We start from the raw sequence: 20,942 nt of genomic DNA on the forward strand, positions 1-20,942 counted from the left end.
TGGATCCCCCCAGTAATCTGTGTATAATTATTCCAAACAAGACGGGATCTTCACCTTTAATAATATTAAGGGGTGTAATATAAACACTTTCTTGTAATATAAGCAAGTAAAAAGGGATAGGTTTCAACTTTAATAAAACGGAGAACATTACAGTCCATATGATACAGGCTAGTTAATGCCACTGTTGCAATGAGGCTGAGCTTATGAGAAGACAGAGAATGAGGGATCAGGTTCTACTGCAGAACCATCAGGAATAATAAACCGAAGGCTGGACGTGACTCTCCTCTTCTCTGTCTCCGCTCCTCCGCAGTGCACTTGCAGCTGAGCAGCACTCCGGACAGGACTGTCTCCTCCACCTACACCTCCTCCTCCACCACCCCTCCTCGCTTTTATATCGCTTCTGCGTGTGTGCTGGCCAGAGTAATAGTGGCACTGCTGGGAGGCTGCAGAGACACTTTCATCCGACTCCACGGAGGTTTCCCGGACAGACGCGTGACGGTGCGGAGTCATAAAGAAAACCAAGAAACAACAATCCGTGCCTCTGGAATTAAGATGAGCACTTCTGCTAAACGGCTGTCCTCCACTTAGCGCCGCATTTCTCTGCTCAATATCTGTTTCATGACTCCTACACACGAAGAAGGATGACTACTACTACCTTACCGCTGGTGATTCTGTGCGCGTTGGTGAGTCGTCGCTTTCCCCGTAATAATCGTGCCTGACTTCTGAAAGGACTTAATTATTATCCACATTTTTCATGCATTTCTAAGAATGTGTATCAAATGCGCCTTCCCTGCCATGCACCTAGAAAATGCACTTAGGAGTGATGCAGTGATAAACTTATTACTAAAGTTTTGCGTAAAGGTTTCCATGCTCTGACGTACCCTGCAGGTGTCTCATGCAGTTTAATGTGTACTGAGTTCTGCGCTAAGGTAAGATCATATTCAGCTGTTCGTGCACACTAAAGCCTCTATTCGTTTTATCCAGAGAAGCAAACAGTACTGCAGGGATTTCTAGAGAATTGAAAATCCAGCTTGAAACACTGGACTACATACAAACATCCAGGAGCAGCACTGTGTGTGGACCTTTGATCCAGCAGCATTTTTGTCTTCCCTATTCTGTCATTTAGGCAGATTTTGGGGTTAGATCGGTGTTTCTTTTATTTTAGTTTATTTTTTTTGGAAAACAAATAGATTCATATAGCAAGAGCATGGGAAATTTGATGCAAAAAGTCCTAAGGCTTTCGGGATATCGTGAAGAAAGTTAATAATGAGGCATATAATAGGGAGCACATCCTCCCAGCTCGCTGGTATGTCCACAGCAGCTGGTCTAATTGGGCAGCAAGGCTCAGTCATCATATGAACAGCCCTGGATGTGAGGGGACACTGTTATGACAGCTGGTGCAAAAGAGTGGCAGCAGTTGTGTACTTCGTTAGAATTAAATTTAGAAATAAATTCACAAATTGGCCATGAAATTGAGGAGAGTACAAACCAAGCACATCACAGCTGTGTTGCTTCATGGCTTAATGTGGGTTCCTGCTGCTGGAAGGGCATTTTTACTGAATTTGACCTAATTCTGTTTAACTAAGGGGAAATTCCACGCAGATGACAAAGGATGAAGATCGTGGGGAGATGAATTGCATAGACATTGTCTCTTTTCATGTTAAAATAATAACTGAGACCTTGCAGAACTGTTGGAGATGACAAGCTGAGGATGGATGGGGAATGAGGAGGAAAAGAGAAGCAGAGAAAGAGGGAAACGCTGAGGTAGAGAAGCAGAAATGAGAGAGGAGGGGACAGAGTGAGATGCTGGTTGCATGGTACATCTGTTTCTGAATGAAAGCAGAGAGAGGAGGGGAAGGACCATTGAGAGACAGGGGAGAAAAGATGTCTCAGCAAATGTGAATTCAGTGGAAATGAGGTTTTACTTATTACGTAATAAAAGCCACAGACATGAAAGTAATGCAGGATAACACTTATCTTTGTTTTCTGTTCATTAATTTTTTTTTGAAGCATCAGTTCCTGTGCCAGTAAGCTGCGTGATAAATATGTCAGGGGAAAAATCAACAACAAGAGTACACTAGGAGAAGTAAGACGCTAAGTGATATTAGACAAGATCAGTGAGCGTGCAATCATTTTAATTTAAATAGTTTATTGGTGCAGCTATCTGTCAGAATAAATATGCACACATTTTTAGCTCAGCATCCACAATGTCTAGTATGAAATTATCTTACACAGTTAAAAATAGATAATTGTTGTTGGAACTATATTTAGACAACGAGATTGAGTTTAACATGTATCAGGCAACATTAGGAGGTGATAGAGAAAGTGAGCATGATTTTAATGAATACTCCCCAGAAATATTGCAGTTAAAATGTTTGTGTTCACCAGGATTGATCAGAAGCAGAGGTTAACATTCACAACATCTCTCACTTTTGGACATTACATAGGATGGTCCTGTGTATAATGTTGTGCACATATGACTTTATTGTTCCTGTGTGTTTTGGGTTCACTGTTAGAGCTGATGTGCCTTTAAGCTAGTTCTCCAACAAGGCAGAGGCACAATGATTTAGAGTGAACCTTGATAGCTGTTGGACTTATAGAACAGGCTGGCCACCTGGCAGTAATTCTCATCAGTGCTTCGAGTTTGCCTATGTGTGATAATAAATGACTGAACCTCTGTCCCCATTGTGCCAGGCGATGTCAGTGCTGGCATCCAAGACTGAGCGGGCCTTGAATGTTGACTGTGACTCTGGCAAGTTCACCGACAGTGGGGAATGCTGCATAGACTGTCCACCTGGAGAGGGAATGGTGAAGGAATGTGGCGCCACTCAGACTCTCTGTGCTCAGTGTTTGGACAGTGAGTAATGATTTCTTATACGTTGCACCTCTTTTGTACATGCATGTGCATTGAACCCATCAAACTCAATAAAGGCAACTATCATTTTCAGCCCTGTCAGCATAAAACCTTCTGTTTAGCTAGTCCTAACAAATTGATTTCTTAATGATGAATCATCACTAACTACTGCCTTTGGACAAGTCACAAATCCCAAACAGGGATTGTGTCGTGGTACAAATACAGCCTATGTTCTTATGAAAAAGATGATAACGGGTGTTCAAAAGAAACCTAAAGTAATGTAGCATGCTAGAAAATGTTTTACTGTAACTGCAACAAAAATACTCCTAATACAAGGTCTTGCAACAATATTAATACACCTTGAGCTTATGTTTTATCCTAATACAATCACAAAGTCCAATGAATGAAGGTCAATACCTTGTAGAACTACCTCTTGTTGCAATTACGACTGCAAGTCTTTTGGGGGTAGGTGTGCCAGCTTTGAACATATAGAAACTAGAAATTTAACCAATTCATTTTTGGAAAAAGCTCAAGTTTAGTCAGATTAGATGAAGAATGTACTGTGTGTGAACATCAGTTTTCAAGTCTTCTCACAGATTCTTAGCCGAAATTACTTCTGGACCTTGGCAGGATCATTCTAACTTGAATATGCTTTCAGCTAAACCATTCCATTATAGCTCTGGCTGTATGTTAAGTCTTGTCCTGCTGGAAGGTATTTTGCAGCCTATAATATAGGCTTTTTTTTTTTCAAGGATTTTGCCAAAATTTAGCTCCATCCATCATCCCTGACCAGCTTCCTTGTCCCTACTGAAGAGAAGTATCACCACTTTATTATTGGTATGTCCCCAAAATGGCTTATGGCAAACTTTCAAAGGGACTCCTTATGACCTTCTTTGAAAAGTGGCCTTCTTCTTGCCATCCTTCCTCAAATGCCCAATTTTTGGAGTGCATGTCCTGTGAACAGATTCTCCCAGCTGAACCGCGGATCTCTGCAGCTCCTCCAGAATTACCATGGGCCCCTTGGCCGCTTCAGAACAGATGTGCTGAAACTTAAATTAACCATCAGCCATGTGAACTATAATACATAATCAGATAGCAATTCTTTACAGCAGGTTTCATTTACTGGTATCGAAGTAAAGGGGCTGAATGGTTTTCAGATTTCTATTTGTAAAAATGTGTTAGTTCAGATAATCCAAATAAAATACACCAATGTTTACTGGTATAATGTGACACAATTTGAAAACATTCAAGGAGCAAGAATACTATTGCAAGGCTCTGTTAAAGCTGCAAAACCTACTGAGGAGATTTAAAGACCTTCATCATGAAAAATGAATTTAAAAAGTTTAACAGTGTACGTGAGCTTTACTTTTCCTTCTGGGACCGGTAGTTCTTTTCCTACGCAATCTTTTGAGGAATAGATGTGCGACCTTCTTTGTGTTCTTTGAGTAGACACAATGAAACCATGACACAATAACTTGCATTTAAACTTTATTTTTAATTATATGCTGCTGAGATTTTTGTTAACCTAGCCCGATGGTTGTGATGCAGAATCCCAAGAAAACTGGAAATTAACAACAAATGGCACAAACCTAAACTAAAGAAACTATCAATACCAGAAATTTCAAGTATTGCTGCACCAATTAATCAGCGAACAGTTATGCCAGTTTTTCATTGATTGGCTCTGACTGCTGACTGGTAGGTCAAGAGCTGAAATATTCAGTTTTTTCCTTTTTAATTAAACGCATCATAACTGAACAACAAACATTTTTTGGGCTGTAAATACATCAGGAAACTTTTGGGACATACGCTTTAATCCATAAATGTCATTGTCCCTTTTATGTAGTACCTGATTTATTGAATATACACAAGTTTTTTATGCTGAATATTTTTTTATATAAAATCTTTGATTGAAACAACATTTATGTAAATGACTTTGTATTTGTTATACTCATTGTAAAGAAAATCTGAATTGACCAAAATCAGAAATACCAAAACAGACCTCAAAGAAAAGTGTAAATTGGTATAAGCTCATTGGTAAATTTTTAATTAGTACACAGTACACAAACTTAGATTTCCTGACTGGAACTCTTGTGTCTTTCCCAAGTGTTACATACCTTATTTAACAGTCAAGAGACAGATAATCATGCATTTTATAAGAATTATCTATCCCTTGTTGGATGATGTATGTTTTCTGGAGCTGCTGACTAGGAATCAGTTTTTAGTAAGCTGTGAGTAAAAATGTAAATATTTGTAATTTAATACACCTGTTCAGAATAAAAAGAACTTAAAGTAAAGCAGCTTTACCCTCAGTATCTAAAAGGTTTCTGTAGTTGTTTTTGTCAAAGCTTATTACAAGTTATTAATGTCTATATTTTTATGTGGGTGAAATGTTACATTTTCTTTTATTAAACATCTCCTGATGAAACACTTGGGTTTTTTAAGTGGGTCCAAATTGCCTGGAGCCAGACTTAAACTGCAAACCATTAGCACTTACTGTATGGTCCAAAGCTGGGAAACCAGGCAGCTTCAAACAGGAGCAAGAAGAGAACAATCAGAGCTGCAAACAAAGGTTTTCCTCTGGATTCAGGAGTCTTTGCAGTGCATCCCAGCAGCTATATTTACCCTTTGTGACGTTTGTGTCTAATCTTTTAAGCATGCATAGTAAAACCTTAAAGTTTAGATCAAAAGCATCACTGCAAAGCTCAAAGACAAACCTCTGCTCCTTGAGTTGAAGCATAAATTCATTAATAAACACAGTTTCATATCCGATGTATACCAAAACAACTGCAGAGGTTAAGTTTTTAGGATCCAACTCTGACTAAGTAATGTCAACACAGTTTAATGATGAGTGGAGCGTTTCTTTCTTCCTGTTTTCATATTTTATTTCCCAGTATGTCAACACTTGCAGCAAAAGGTTTAGGGATAGGATTTTTTTCTGCATCTAAAGAGCGACAGTGCCACAGAGTAAAAATTAAAAAGGACACAAATGCTGTGAGCCAATTTCACACAAAACAATCCCATCAAAGTCAATGTTAGAAAAGCTACAGGCATGAAATTCAAACAAGAGCACCGCAGTGTAAGTAAAGGTTTGAAGCACTGTTCTTATGCTTTCGTATCAATATAGTTGGAAATCCGCCTAAAAACAAACAAAATAATTGATCAACGTCATTAAATAATTCCTGTGAAGAAGTGTCTGGTCATTATTTTTGCTCTTATGTTATTAGAAATGAAATAATTACTGCATGATGATGCAAAAAATGCAAAGATTATACTCCTCTTTCCTACAATGTGGGGTAATTCTCAGGTCTGCCCTTAATTTAAAATTTTCACACCAAATCCCACCAACCCCTGTCACGTCTCCTTTCTCCTGCTATACTCCCTCTTCACAGCCACCATCCCTCCCCCCTCCTTTGCAGTAACTATGAGTCATCCTCTGTATTAGCGGATAAAAAGATATTAGGAAAGCCATGCACCAAAGGGCACGATCTACTCATTTATCATGCATACTGTTACATCAGTCTGTCTTTACCCATTTGATCCAGTTAATTAAACCATCTTGAAAAGCCTATTGTGCCTTCAATAGTGAACAATTATCCTACTCTGCTGTACAGAAATGGTCCTCAATGCTGATAAACACTTAAGAATTAAGCCAGAATTTCCGAGAGGTATACCCAATTTCTGATATTAGTGCATTTTTATATACGAGTAATTTTTCAGTTATAGCAGATATAATCATAATGTGCATGTGGCTTACAGGAGCACACAAAATAATAAAGCTGAACAGGATTTACATTGAGGTTAAAAGCTGACCTACTCTAAAAAAAAACTGACACCATAAATACATTTTCTGAAGTAGTGAAATGAATAATTAATGAGTAAAATTTGACAAATCCATTTCCTGTTTCATAGTAAGCAAGAACATATCTGTATTTACCGTGAGACCCCTTTAGTGTCCCACTTCCTGTTGGTTAGACCCCCTCCCCATCTAACTGTATTCTTCCTGGCTCGGGAAGTGCATCAGTAGCCCTGAAATATTTATTAGTCTCCTCCGCTTTTCTCTGCGGTGGAGGGAAACAGAACGATCGGACCTGGCTCACTTAGTGAAGCATTCAGAGAGGTTTGGGTTGAAAATGGGCTGAATTTCTTAGAGAAAAGCATGATGAGACTTTGGATCTCTGGGGATTTCAGGAGGAAGGAAAGTGGAATCACAGGCATGCCTGGCTGAGGTCTGGAGCCAAGCATCAGGAATTGCTCTAAACGTTGGATTGAGATGAATGATGTGTGGAGAAACAGTGATGTTACTTCAAAGCAGAAGAAGCAGTTTCCATGCTCAGAAACAACATTTTGTTTTATTAAAACAGGAGGCTGTATTAAACATTTGGGCTCAAGCACTGCCCAGCTCTTGAGACAAGACAATACACAGTATTAGGTACACTTAATTTTATTTCAATTACATTAAAGTTAAAAATATTTTATGAATCCCAAAGGGAAATGTGACTCAAGCTATCCAAGTTGTTTAGTATCTCCTGTAGTGTTCAGTATTAGTGGATCTGAAAAAGCCTTTGACTGAAGACACTCTGTTAGTGAATTACAGTCTTATTGAGAAGCGGCTCAAGATTGTCCATTATGCTCATCATTTTATGAATCATCCTTCTTTGCACAATCATCTCCAGAGGCTCCAGAACTGCCTCCATAACAGAACCAGTCATCCTTATCACCTTGTTTAGCCTTTCTAAGTCACTTCCTGTGATGCTGCTACCCCAACAAATGATTGCAAAAGAGATTGCACTCTCCACAACAGATTTATAGAATATCTGCAGCATCTTGCTGCAAAGGCTGAAGGACCTAAGCCTCCCCAAGAGTCTGTCTGCAGACAGACTCACTGTTTTGTCTCCTGTCCATTATGTTGGCCAGGTGAACACCGAGCATCTTGTCCATCTCTAATACACCCGGCCACTGCAGAGTCATCACAGTATTTCTGAGAAGGACAGGAATCTGACTTGTATTGAAAGTCTGAGGTGAACAGAGTGAAAAGGAGTGGTGAGAGTACAGTCCCCTGTGGCGTTCCTGCGCTGCTGACAACCTGGCCAGACACGCTACCCATAAGCCTCAAAAACTTTGGCCATGTTTGACAGATAGTCATTAATCCAAGCAATTGTTGAGCCATCCAGCTGTGTGCTCTGGAGTTCCAGACAAACTAAATCAGGCTGAATTTCAGTGTGCACAGATTAGTATTTTGGATAAATCTAAGATCTATTATTTTGTTTTCACAAATAAAGTTCTCATAAACCTCAAACTGTGAGTGACCAGCATACAATATGTAATACAATAATTTAGTCCAGGTTTTACTAGTCTAAGTACTTTAGATTTTAAACTAGAGGGGATTCAGTGCAGTCCACATTCTTTGAAAGAAACGACTCAGCCCATTATTCCACTGCCAGTTAGAAGCTTTAAACCATCTTCACCTAAATATCCAGGGCTTATATTAACAGCTTATATGTTTTTTATCTGGTAAAGTAATGCTTTTAGAAACTATATAGCACTTAACTAGACACACTTTGGCAAAAAAAAAAAAAATGTATTCAAAAACACCTGTTTCAAATCTGGAGGGGCTCAACAAATGAATTGGGGCATTACACAAAACAAGCTGGAAAAGAGGAATTCAGCTGTCAAACAGCTTTACAAATGTTGATCATTTATCCTCGCTAAGCAAAAAGTGGGAAGAAAATGTTGTCACCTCAACTTTAAGATTCAGACCCTGACATTTTGTGGAGTGGCGGAAATGTCCAGCGTGACTAAAAGCTTTCACTCAAAAGAGCTGATTGAAAAGATCATTGAGCAGTTTCAAGGCCATCCATAGCTACATTATTAATGACACTAATGGGACCACACAAAAAAAAAACACGTGTGTTAGAAGGGGAGGGTAGCAGTGGGGGGCCGAAGTGGTACATATTGAGTGGACTATGCTCCTCACTCACGGCCAAATCTTGCTTCACCATCAACCAACCTCGGGGCTAAACATGAAAAGTCTGATTCATTGCTCAGCTGAGGACAATTAGAAAGAATCCCATATTTTATTTAAGAAGGCACTCCCCATCAGAATCTTGATGGCCTTTAACTTTCTTCTTTTAGCTCTGGATTAAAGCACTGATGCATGCATTTGGTCCACACACCTCTGTGACTGCGTATGGCCACATTTATAAATGTTTACACCAAAGCACTGTGAAGGGGGATCATGCATGCAAGTTAAAATGAGCGTGGAAGCAGCCTGCATGCTGGGGGATAATTGATATGAATGAGAAAGGGAACTTTACTGGTTCAGCTCAACTGCAAAGAAAACAAAAGCTTTCAAGCACAACTAATTCAAATAATCGTTTACCTTGGAGGTCTTTTGTTTATCTGAGTCTGGATCATTCGATCACTGTCGCTACCCTCCTCTACTTCTACCTCCTGATTGTAATGGAAGCAAGAGGTGATGACAGAAACAAAGTACTATATTTGACGGTAGGCTACATCAGAGAGGGAAGCAGAACTCAAAGAAGTCTCCAGTTAATCTATTTTTCCTGACCCTTCCTTCTGCAGCCGTCAGCACTTTGATTACTGAATTATGTTTTTTAGATTAGGTTTGGACTTTGAGCACCAGACCACACTCGGAGACTGTTTCCGCATATGTCGTGTCAAGCTGCCTCAAGATTCATTCAAGCAAATCTAGTGGTTGCTTGCGTGTCGTTCTCTCTCCTCCCTACCTGGCTCCATATCGTTTACCCCCATCTGCTCCACACAGACTGGCTGTATAATGTGACAAGGCTAGGCGGTACCGCTGTTTACAAGGTGTTTAAAACTTCAAGTTGGTGCCCATGAGGTTTACAACGAAAAACCGGAGTGCTGGAACTCTGCTGCAGGGGTTTTTACTGTGACAAAACGCTGTTGCTCAACACGACAACCCCTAAACAGTTCTCGTGGAAAAAAAAAGAAAACAGCACACTCCGGAACATATGGAAAGGCAGATAAGAGTTGTGCAAATGTCCCACATGTCAACACAGTCATGAGGCTTCATTTATGGTTCAGCAAATCTTCATGATTTATGTCACTGCAAACCAAACAATAAGATTTTAACCAAAGTAAGCTTAGTAGAGACATTGTTTTGTAACTTCAACAATGAAATCCTGGTGTTAATTAAATGGTTTAGAAAGCAGCTTTTACATTCATTCGTGTGTCATGTTGTACTTTGCACTGTTCCTATCTGAACTGCAGCTTTCACAAGGTGACTGCTCTCATGTGAAGCATGTCACCAAAAAAAGTAAAAAGTACAGTGAAGCTGCTCGTGTAATGAATCTGAGCTGCTGTTTTTTTTTTTTATCTTTCTCCCGTCAACCTCTTGGCTCTCCTTGCATCTTTTTCAACCACTAAAACATGCCCGTATGGCACGTAAACACTTTGTCTCTTAATGTATGCATAATTCAGCAGGCATCCAGTTATATCTGAAAATAATTCTATATAAACATATAATATTAATAGATTGTGCAGTGCCCTGAGGAACACTTCAGCGTAAGAATAGGCTAACTTGAGGTCATCAACTTACCCGTGATGAACTCCCCTAAATCCTCTCGTCGCCAAATGTGACTGGAAAGCGAATCTGAAGTGTGTGAAGTAATTGAAAAGCAGTAGGCAATTAGTCGCAACAGCCTTTATCTCTTTCTGTTCAATGTGGTTCTTCACATCTCAGCTCTTATCTAGAGTCTTCATTGCTCACAGTCCTTACAAAAAATCATTAGAAACTGAAGAAGTTGTACTTCAGAATAAAGGTCTTTTTAACACCTGGCCAAATTTTTATTTTAGACATCTTAACAAGGAAAGAAGAGAAGAGTCAGTAAATGTATGACAAAAAGTATTTTTTAACTCAAGTGTTAGTCCCCAAAGCAGTTACAGGTTGAGCTGTATTGACATTTTGTGCAGATAATAATAGTCTCCACAGGATAACAGATAATAAATGTGGTGACTCCCTGCTGGCTTTAGTTTTCGTTGATGTACACGTTTTTAAAAAAGGGCATGAAACCTGCTGCATAGGGCTGCTCAATATATAGCAATTTTATCCTTATTGCAATGTTACTGTGCACAATATGCACATTGTTAAAAATTTCCTGCAATAACTGTTAACTAATTATTTAAGTGCCATGCATTCAGGCTCAATATGCCTATAATTTGTTTGGTAAAACTTTTTGTTTAATAAAGCATAAGAAATTTTAGAAGGTAAAGAGGTAGTAAGGTGGTCAAGTCATTAAGAAACTACAACTAAGTTGTTTAAATGTCAAAACAGCAGCAGACAATGATAAGAAGCAACTTTTTCAATAAAACCTTGTTATAATAGAAATAATGGAAATAATTTGTCTTGTGCGAATTTAAATCTTGCGTAACCTCTATTAGCTACCGAACTGTTATTGTGGAGAACAGAAATAAAACTAACATAGGTGCCTTAAACTAAATCTTCACATGTTGCTCCTGTTTTTTTTTTTTTTTAAGATATTTGTTTTCGGCACTAGTGGCCTTTATTTTTATTTTTAGACAGTAGACAGACACGAAAGAGGGGTAGAGAGAGGGGGAGACATTCGGCAAATGTCGCCGGGTCCGGAACTCGAACCCGGGACGGCCGCTTCGAGGACTGTAGCCTCCGTATATGGTCGCGCACTAACCCCTACACCATCAGCGCCGCGCCCCGCATGTTGCTCCTGTTTAAGCACAAGCTTTAGCATTAGCATTGCAGTACATGAAAAATTGTTTCAGATGTAGAATTATAAATTATACCTTTATCGATTTTAGGGATGTACCAATAATTTCAAAACAGATCATCTCTGACTCAGACTGAGTTTGGCTGTTTTCAAAACTGGTATGGGTGAGGATGTTTACGTATTAGTGATTAATATCCAGCATGGTAAAAGACCAGGGATGTGTCATATGCTGACAGTGTTTTGAATGTTCACAATGAATGCATTAATGCTGTGCAAATCTTTTAACAGCATCTTTTGCAGCTAAATATGTAAGCAAAAAAATATGGTTTCTGAACACTACGGTACATGTAAACTGAATCAGGAGCACTGACAAATTGCTTACCTATTACAAATAAGATTTTTACATTCATTTCTTTCTACTTTCAGAATTCAATAAAACTTTTCATTACTGCAGCAAACTTTGACAGTTTCTAATAAAATATGTGTCATACCTGCTTGTGTTTTTTAATATTACCTGGTCTGGTCCTTTGTTTTCTGTCTCCCTGCACCCAAAGCCCACACCTATTCTGTGTTTTCCCCTGATTGTCTTGTCACGTTTGTCATTGGTTCCCCCTGCTGTTCAGTTATGTATTTAAGCCCGTTTGTTTCCGTTGTTCCCCGCTGGTTCCTCATGTTATGTGTATGTGTGTTTCCTGCTGCGTACTTGCAACCCTGTCTGTCTCCTGCCATGGACAATAATGGCTCGTCTTACCTTCAAACCTGGAGCTTCAGGAGTTCTTCCCTGCATATTGGTCCATCAAAAAACCAAACTATGATAGAAGGAACCAGCCAACGGGACCAAGCGGGAGCAATGGTGAGGGAATTCAAGAGGGGTGAGATTCTGGTCAAATTATTTTGTCACCTGGTGACCTCTCCCAGCTCACCATGGAGAAGGCTGGAAAAAGCTGGCAGCCTCCAAGACTGGCTCGAGGCGAAGAAGGTTTTTTTCCTGATCCTTGGATTCACCACACCATCAAGGCCGTGTGACAAAGGGCCCTGGGAGAAGTCGCCGCTTTAGGGAGAATTCCTCCTGCCCCCTCCTCCGCTCGCCTCTCCACTGAAGTTGGAGGCGGCTTTCCGGCTCAGGGTTTAGCTCCTCATCAGCCATCGCTGCTGCTTCCGACTCCTAATACTGTTCCTGGTCCAGTTCCGGAGGGGTTCATGGATGGACCGCCTCCACACCCCGATCCGGTTTCTGCTCCTGTTCCAGAGGGGTTCTTGGATGAACCGCCTCCACACCCCGATCCTGTTCCTGGTCCTGGTCCCAAGCCGAGCCGCCCTCACATTCTGTTCCTGTCCGTGAGGGGCTCGTGGATGGACTGCCTCCACTTCTTGCTTCTGTTCCCGGTCCTGTCCTGGATGGCTCCGAGGACGAACTGCCTCCATCCCTGGTTCCCGTTCCGGAGGAGTTCGTGTACGAGCTGTGTCCACTTCCTGTTTCTGTCCCTGAGGGGTGCAAGGACGCCCCTACGTCGCCGCCTGCTGATTGCTGGATTGGCCGGGGATGGCCCGCTGATCGCCGGATCTGCCGGGGATGGCCACCGGTCCGTCCGCCTGAACTCTGTATCTGCCGGGGATGGCCTCCGGGCCGGCCGCCTGAACTCTTGCCCTCCTTCCGTGGCCCCCTCTGCCCACCCTGGTCGGATGTTTGTTTTGTTTTTGCTTTGTGGGTGTCTGGGATCCGCCCTTAAAGGGAGGGGCTATGTCATGCCTGCTTGTGTTTTGAGTTCTTAAGTTTGTGTTTTTGTAATATTACCTGGTCCATGATTGTCTTGTCACGTTTGTCGTTGGTTCCCCTGCTGTTCAGTTTTGTATTTAAGCCCGTTTGTTTCCATTGTTCCCCGCTGGTTCCTTATGTTATGTGTATGTGTTTCCTGCTGCGTACTTGCTACCCTGTCTGTGTCCTGCCATGGAAAATAGTGGCTCGTCTTACCTTCAAAACTGGAGCTTCAGGAGTTCTTCCCCGCATATTGGTCCATCAAAAAAGCAAACTATGACAATATGTCCGTATAGCCCATTCTACTATAACACGTGACCAGAATTGATAACACTGGATTACAAAACAGTTTTAGGCAAGAAACACTTCCTAAACAGATATGATGCAGTAATGTTTTCTTGTTGTTAGGCAGTTCAGGACCACTGGCTCATTTAATCCATTTTTTCTTTTTGGTTTTTCAAAATTTGCACACCTTCTAAAAACAGTTAACGTTTTAAAAACTGAAAGATAGTGAAATAATTAAGGTTTGCAGCAAGAGGGCGTAACAACTTTTTCAAATTCATCTATATTTAGTTTCAGATTTTAAGTCTGAGTATGTATTTATACTCTGTTTTACTTGATTGTATTTACTCACAAGCACTCGCAGTACAAACACATTCAGATCAATATCGTAATGAGCGCCATAGGCTTTTGACTCGCTACCCGACAAGAGCACCTTTCTTGTCCTGGAGCACAAATCACTGAGAACCCTGTGGATCAATGTGTCCTTTCTCATAATGAATGTGCAGTAAACATGATTAATGTCATTAGATTCACTGTTCTCAGTTTTATCTTCTCATATTTCCTTCCCTCTCCTTACTCTTTTCTACATGTCCCACTTCCTCTGATAGACTCCGTTCTCCTTTTACTTGTCCTCTAATCTGCAGGTGAGACTTACTCAGAGAACTACAGCCTCACAGAGAGGTGCATGCCATGCACTCAGTGTACCGGCCTGATGCGGATGGATACGCCCTGCACCGACTCCAATGATGCCAAATGTGTCTGCAACTACAACTTCTACTTCAACAGTGTCACTGAACAATGTGAGCCGTGCACTGTGTGCCCGTTGGGACAGGGCGTTTACTCTCACTGTGAGCCTTACCACGACACAGTGTGTGAGGAGTGTGTGGATGAAACCTTTTCTGACCGGGAAAGCTACCTGGAACCCTGTTTACCCTGCACCATATGTGAGGAAGACATTGAGATTAAGCTGGCTGAGTGCACGCCCACCAGTGACTCCATCTGCCACAGTAAGTCTGCCACAGACTCATGTCGCTTCCAGAGTTGTAGCTGCTTGAATTCCGTACCCCAAACTACTCTAATACCAACACTTAGAAACCCTTCATATCATCACGTTCCTTTCAAAGAGTTGTTTAAAAAACTAGGGGGTCTCATTTTATCCATCAAATAATCAGCGGTTGCAGTGATAGAGAATAATAGGGCAAGATTTGTATCGGAATCAGCATTATAAGGTGGTAATTAATACAAATGACATCTGGAACTGGACTTGCATGAGATATTTTTGTGGTTAATATCACCTATTGTTTTACTGATTTTAGCACCAGGAATGTGCTTCCAGATGCTGCTGAGTGCTTTCTGGCTCAGATTAGAATAAATCTTAATTGGTTGAAAAGCCAAAATGTCACAAACAGCACACATACAGATCAAGTCTAGCTCTTTAGCACTGTTTCTAGTGATGCATTTAGGTTTGCCTAAATATTTTTGCATAAAAGTAAAGTGGCAAGTTTACCAAGTCTTTTTCGGTTTTCAACTAAAGCAAAGCACAAAAGGCCTCCAGTTGCCTAACTTTTCAGTGTTTTTGTTTGGTCTCCATAAGGCCTTCAAGACCTGACCTGAACAGGCAGTTTGTTTTTAACACATACTATGGCTGACAGCACTTTCAGCCAAAGACACGGGGAGGTTCTAGCCCACAAAATGCCTCAAGTTATTTCAGATCGGCATTGGAAGCCTCATATAATTCTCAATTACACTTGAACAAACCACCAGGGACAACCTCCACATGTGTCTGTGTGAACATGCGTGGTTAAAGGTCGAGCTTGGTCAGCTGGAAGTTGAAAGTTTTAGCATTAAAAGGTCAAAGACTACTGCAGTGTCAACACGGAGATGATCAATAACAGGCACACCCACAAAAACAGTGCCAAGCTTTTTGTGTCCAATAGTAAATGTGGCTTGCAATCCCAGAAAGCTTTAAATTCACATGGGTCAGGCGTTGTGTGAAACTGACCTTGGCTTTGCCTTGGGTGGCAGTGCTGATGTCTTGGATGAAAAAAAAACTGTTAAAAAATAACTCTCCGTTGCTTAAGGTTTCATGGATTGTATGGCACACACGATTGTTTTCATCTCTGTTGAGGTAATAAAGCTTGAAAATCTTTCAACACTTCATTGTTGATGTGCTATGGGCCATGTGAATGGTTTAAATTCCACTTTTAATTGACTGTAATGAACCTGAATGGATGTTGAGAAATGGTGTGCTGAAAGATAAGATCTGGAAATGTAGATGAGGTTGAGCAAATAAATTTTCCTCAATTTTGTGCCAATATTTAACTGTGTGGAACCTCTAATTCACTCTTCACTGTTTTTTACGTTGCATGCCACCAAATTCTTTACATACAGTCAAACCCTCCCTCACAAAATATCTATGTACATTAGCTACAATGCTGCCTTTTGCTGCCCATTTAGCGCCCACCCAGGCAGCTCAACTTTGACCTGCCCCATCCTGGCCGATGGCATGATAGGAGCCATAATGGTAGATGCTAGAGATGGCATCATAACTGACCTTATGAAAGGAAAGTCCTGTTAAAGTGTGGTTGCGCTCCTGTGGGGATAATGGAGCAGACACACATGGTATGATGGTGTTACCAAGTTTTCATGGTGGTCCTTGATAGAGATATTTTTCCTGCATCGAACAAAAAATCAGTTGCCCATTTAGGACTCGCTTCCTGTCTCTCAATTCATTTTAACACATGAAAAGTTTTTTTTAATCTCATCTTGGAGTCTTTACATATGCTGTAGCAAAGATGCAATGGGGTATGTTCACAATCTCCAAAATCCCCGCTTCATATCCAGCTATCAGCAGGTGTCAATTACAAAATGCAGCAACAGAGAAGCAGAAATAGAGTGGAGCAGAGATGAAAACAGGCAGAGAACTGCAGCATATATGCTGTGATGGTATTCTAAGGTGAAGGGGTCGATATGAGTTCTGGGATTTCTTCTGCTCGTGCTCAGGTTTCACTGAGTGACCTCTATCAGTGCACAAACACACACACATGACTTTAGGACACACACACGCTTGCTCGTACAAGCTTCAAACTCTTTGTGAGCGTTCAGAATCAATACAGCTGATAGCAGGCCAACATGACACAGAAACACGTGTGCTCTTCCTCCTGCCAAGTGTAATTTAAATGTTACATTTTTCATTAAACTCCGGGTGTTGCACACATGTGAACCTTTTTGATCTGTAATCGAAACATGACTTACATTCTTCAGTGGAGGTCTCATAACATCGTAGAGCTGTTCAGTCTCCAGTTAAATTACTTTGAAAAGTTTTTGTATGTTTTGGAGGGTTTGACCTGAAGAGAGGGGAAGATTGAAAACACAGATAAAGCCAGACTTCTCTCTTTATTAGAGAGTCCATCACCTTCTCGCCTCCTCCTTCCACCTTTTCCCACAGTGGCCCTCGAGTGGACAGGCAAGTAGAGTGATGGAAGCTGTCCAGTGTGCATTCAGTGTTTCCACTGCTGCAGTATAATTACTCCTTCTAATCAGAGCACTTTACAGCAGCTTCTCTGTTCCTCTGCACCCCCTCCTCTCTCTCTTCTAGCTTCTCTGTCTGCCCTCCCCTCCACTCTTTCTATTAACGGTCCCAAACAGAAGACAGAGCGCTCACTTGAATAATTTGTAGAATGAGTGTATGTGTGTTGCATGAACGCCAGGCAGTTGTGATAGAGGCTCAGCTGAGACAGAGGGAGAGTGTTTGGTGGCTGATAAAGAGGTCTTTGTACATTTTTTGTGCCTGATAGCTGCTCATCTCCACCCTGAACTGGTAGAAACCAAGACATCAACCTCTGTGATAGACCCTGGGGTTAAATTCACCATAAAGACCTCAGTGGCTCATAAAAATTAAATCATTTTCCTCCTCGCTCTTGTGTCCACACCCTAGTAATAAACACATCCCCTCTGCCCACGTAGCTCTACTCTCATAAAATCCCAGGCTAGTTTTATTTTGTTTCATGAGTGTTTTAAACCTGCTGAAGCCAAACTGGGATTGTTAAAGGTCCACTACCACCTTTAAGCCCCTGCTCTGTTCCAGCTGAGAAGCAAGGCGAAGCCCCTGCAGCCTCAGGCCTGTGCTTTGGTCTGCGGCCAGCTGTGTTTTAGTTTACAGAGCGGAGAAATATAAAAATCAGAGAGGAGCAATAAAGACGCAGCATCCTGTGCGCTAACCTTCTGTGTTGACTCAAGCTTATATGAAACATGCTGTGAGGAGATCAGTTATTTTGGTCAAAAGGAGACAATGTATCGCGAGTCATGAGGTGTGCGGATAGTGCAAACGTTTTAAACCATCTCAGCAGAATCTTTATACAGGCAATGCTTCTTTTGTGAAAGGCAACAATTTAATTTTTTTAATCCAGTTTTTTAAAGTGGTCATGATCTAGAGTTTTCCAGATCTTCTGATGCTCTCTGATTAGTTCTATCGACTTTTCGTATTCTTATGACCAGGGACCAGTCCCTGTACCTGATTATGAAAGCATGTGGTGCAGGGTTGCTGTTTTAGATCATCGACAGCAGGCTGCAAATTACATTATCGTAAATTTAATGGGGTAGACGTCAACTTTTTTACTGAAGTTTTCCAGTTTTATGTTAATCTATATAGATTACAATTAATGATATGCTGTCCAGTCATAGAGCACAAACTGCTCATTAATCTTTAAATTCAGACATCACTATAAACTATGCTGGCGCAAAAGTGCCAGAAACACAGACCCTTACAATACAATACGAGTAGGCCTACACAACGTACCCCATCCGAAGAACTTACCATCAACATGACAGACAGGGAGATTAAGTGCAGCTTTGTTCACTTGCAATAAAAGCATGCGACACTAATTTAGTCTGTAAACCTTTTAATTGTGGAAAAAAACAACACCTTTTCACAATTTAATAATTTAATTCAATTTTCTCATAAATCAATAACATTTAGTTGGATAAAAATGTATTTGTAAAGACAAAAATAAGATTGTGAGAACTAGAAATGGTGGGAAGCTGGATCTTAAGTGTCCTATCTTCATTCATTTAAATTAGTGACACATTTTCAATGTTTCCCTTTTGTCCACGTTTTCTAGGTTGATGGTATTTTAATTACTTATTTTTATATAACATTTTTGTCAAAGCAAATGAAGCAGAGACTCTGTTCACAATTAACAAGTCCTCATGAACTGATAAGGCCCAAGCAGCAGCATTTCTTGGTTGTTTTTGGTGCCTAGAGGCCACAAAATGCAAATAACAATGGCTCTGATCTGGAGACAAGAGATATTTACTGCTACCTTGGTTTTTTGAAAAACAATTATTTGTTTTCATCCTGCCAGGTGTTCCTCTTGTCCTTGTGAAAGAATCTAAACTGATCAACAACCATTCAGTTGTTTTTTCGTCTCCTAAACGACTGTTAACTCTTTCATGTAGAAAACACATTACCATCACTGCAGTTCAGCAAATGAAGCAAACCTTTACCCAGCTGCTGAATCAGAAGCTGTTAATCAGATGCCAATGTTAGCCTTGTAAGGAAAACAGCATCTTAAATTAATTAACTTGATTTAGTAAACCTTTAAGGCAAGGCAAAAGTCAGGTGAGCATTTAGGTACATGTTGCACAAGGACATTTTTAAACTGAAGAAAAAAACTAAAATCTGATTTAAATAGTGTATTTATTTATTTTTATTCTAATTCACTGGCAGGCGTGAAATGTTAAAGTAACAGCAGGTCTTTACAGATCTGAATAGGTGACATGGAATAAATGTTTTGCTCAAAGAATTACTGGTGCAAACGGTTTTAAATGTTTTGAAAAAAGTCTGTCTCCTAAGAAATAGAACATAAGAAAGTGATGGATGCATCTAGACTTTTGTACAGCTTATGTGTGGAAGGAGTACTCATTGAGTACTCGTGAAAATACAGGATGATGATAAGCCCTTGTGAGAAAGCCCATACTATAAGTAGAGACAAGACATTCTCTCACAAACTCAGCCTGAAGTTAGACTCTCTGCACACCTCCAAGTCTTTATTTTTCACACCATCCATTCACAATTTATTCTATTTGCAAGCTCATGTTGCATTGCTAATACCATTACCAGGAGCGGCATTAGCCAGATGATGTATGGCAGAGCTAAGGAAACCTGACTACATCCGAGGAAAGGTCAAGAAATGCATGTAATACAGACGCCCATGTTTCGACTTCTCTAAACAATCCCTCCGTTCAGACGAGTTCAAATCAATAGTGTAGCTGTAAATAGCCCTCTGCATTCTGCATGTTTCTAAGTATGGCATGCACATGTGCTTACTCTTTGCCATTTGAGAGATAGTTTCCACTATTCAGGAAACTAAACCACCTTATATGAGCTATGCTTGCCTCGTCATCGCTGCATTAACAGACTTCTCAACATGCACACTTAATTACAACTAGAAACTTTAAAATCCACGTCTACATAAACTCCTCTTTAGGATCCCATTGGACTATTTAACATAGAACCATTTGTAAATTATGCAACAAATCAATGTGGAGAAGCTTTACTATCTGTCATGTCAATAAAAACAGAAAATAAGTGCAGGCAGCAGCTGTAATGGTCCACTTAGTATATTTATTTTGCTCCACATCAGTCATCACGGTAATCAATTACACAATGTTAATAATCCCAAGTATATTTTTTTCATGAGATGGTCCGCTCAGTTAATATACAAATATAATGGGACTCTAATTTTAGACAAAAATTGGAACAAAGTAGCTCTGTCACTATTACCTTACTCTACTAGTAGAGGTAAGAGTTTTGTTCTAATATTAAAAACACTGTGTTGATTCTTACTTATCTGTTTTGGGGCAACATCAGTGAAAACTGTCAAACATATGATTGTTTTTTGGAGGACAATGTTTTTTGAAGCACACTTTCTGCTCAATTATTCAGTATGAGATTTTAGTTGTCACCAGTGCACACGTGTGGAGACACATTTAAAGAAGAGGATGTCTTAAACCAAATAAAATTAATCTCTGCTCTCTCTGCTCTCTGCTCTCTCTGAAGTTAACATAAACTGATTGAGATCAACCTTCGATCCAAACTGAATATGCTTTGCCTTTCAATATCAAGCAAGCTCTTGTTAAAATTTAATATGATGTTGATGCGTATTTCAAAACAAATAAAAGTGAATGTAAACCACTTACTGATTACTATACAACTAACAAAACTATTTAATTTGCAGTTAGTGTATTCTTCATCAAGTAACACCTACAAGTGAATTTGGTAGTAGTAGTTAGGAAGATTTCATTCAAGAAAAACAGTACATAT

General features: G+C 40.2%; 1 protein-coding gene across 1 annotated transcript in view; it reads left to right on the forward strand.

The window, feature by feature from the left end:
- Positions 1–354: 354 nt before the first annotated feature.
- The window catches only part of LOC124865036 (tumor necrosis factor receptor superfamily member 16-like), a 36,851-nt gene continuing 16,263 nt past the window's right edge, over positions 355–20,942 (forward strand). The window contains exons 1-3 of the mRNA XM_047360033.1: positions 355–683; positions 2,695–2,857; positions 14,263–14,625. Coding sequence (XP_047215989.1) covers positions 642–683; positions 2,695–2,857; positions 14,263–14,625 — 568 coding nt within the window. The 5' untranslated portion in view covers positions 355–641. The remainder of the gene's footprint in view (positions 684–2,694; positions 2,858–14,262; positions 14,626–20,942) is intronic.

This window comes from Girardinichthys multiradiatus, chromosome Y (genome assembly GCF_021462225.1).
Source record: "Girardinichthys multiradiatus isolate DD_20200921_A chromosome Y, DD_fGirMul_XY1, whole genome shotgun sequence".
Classification (NCBI taxonomy): Eukaryota; Metazoa; Chordata; class Actinopteri; order Cyprinodontiformes; family Goodeidae; genus Girardinichthys; species Girardinichthys multiradiatus.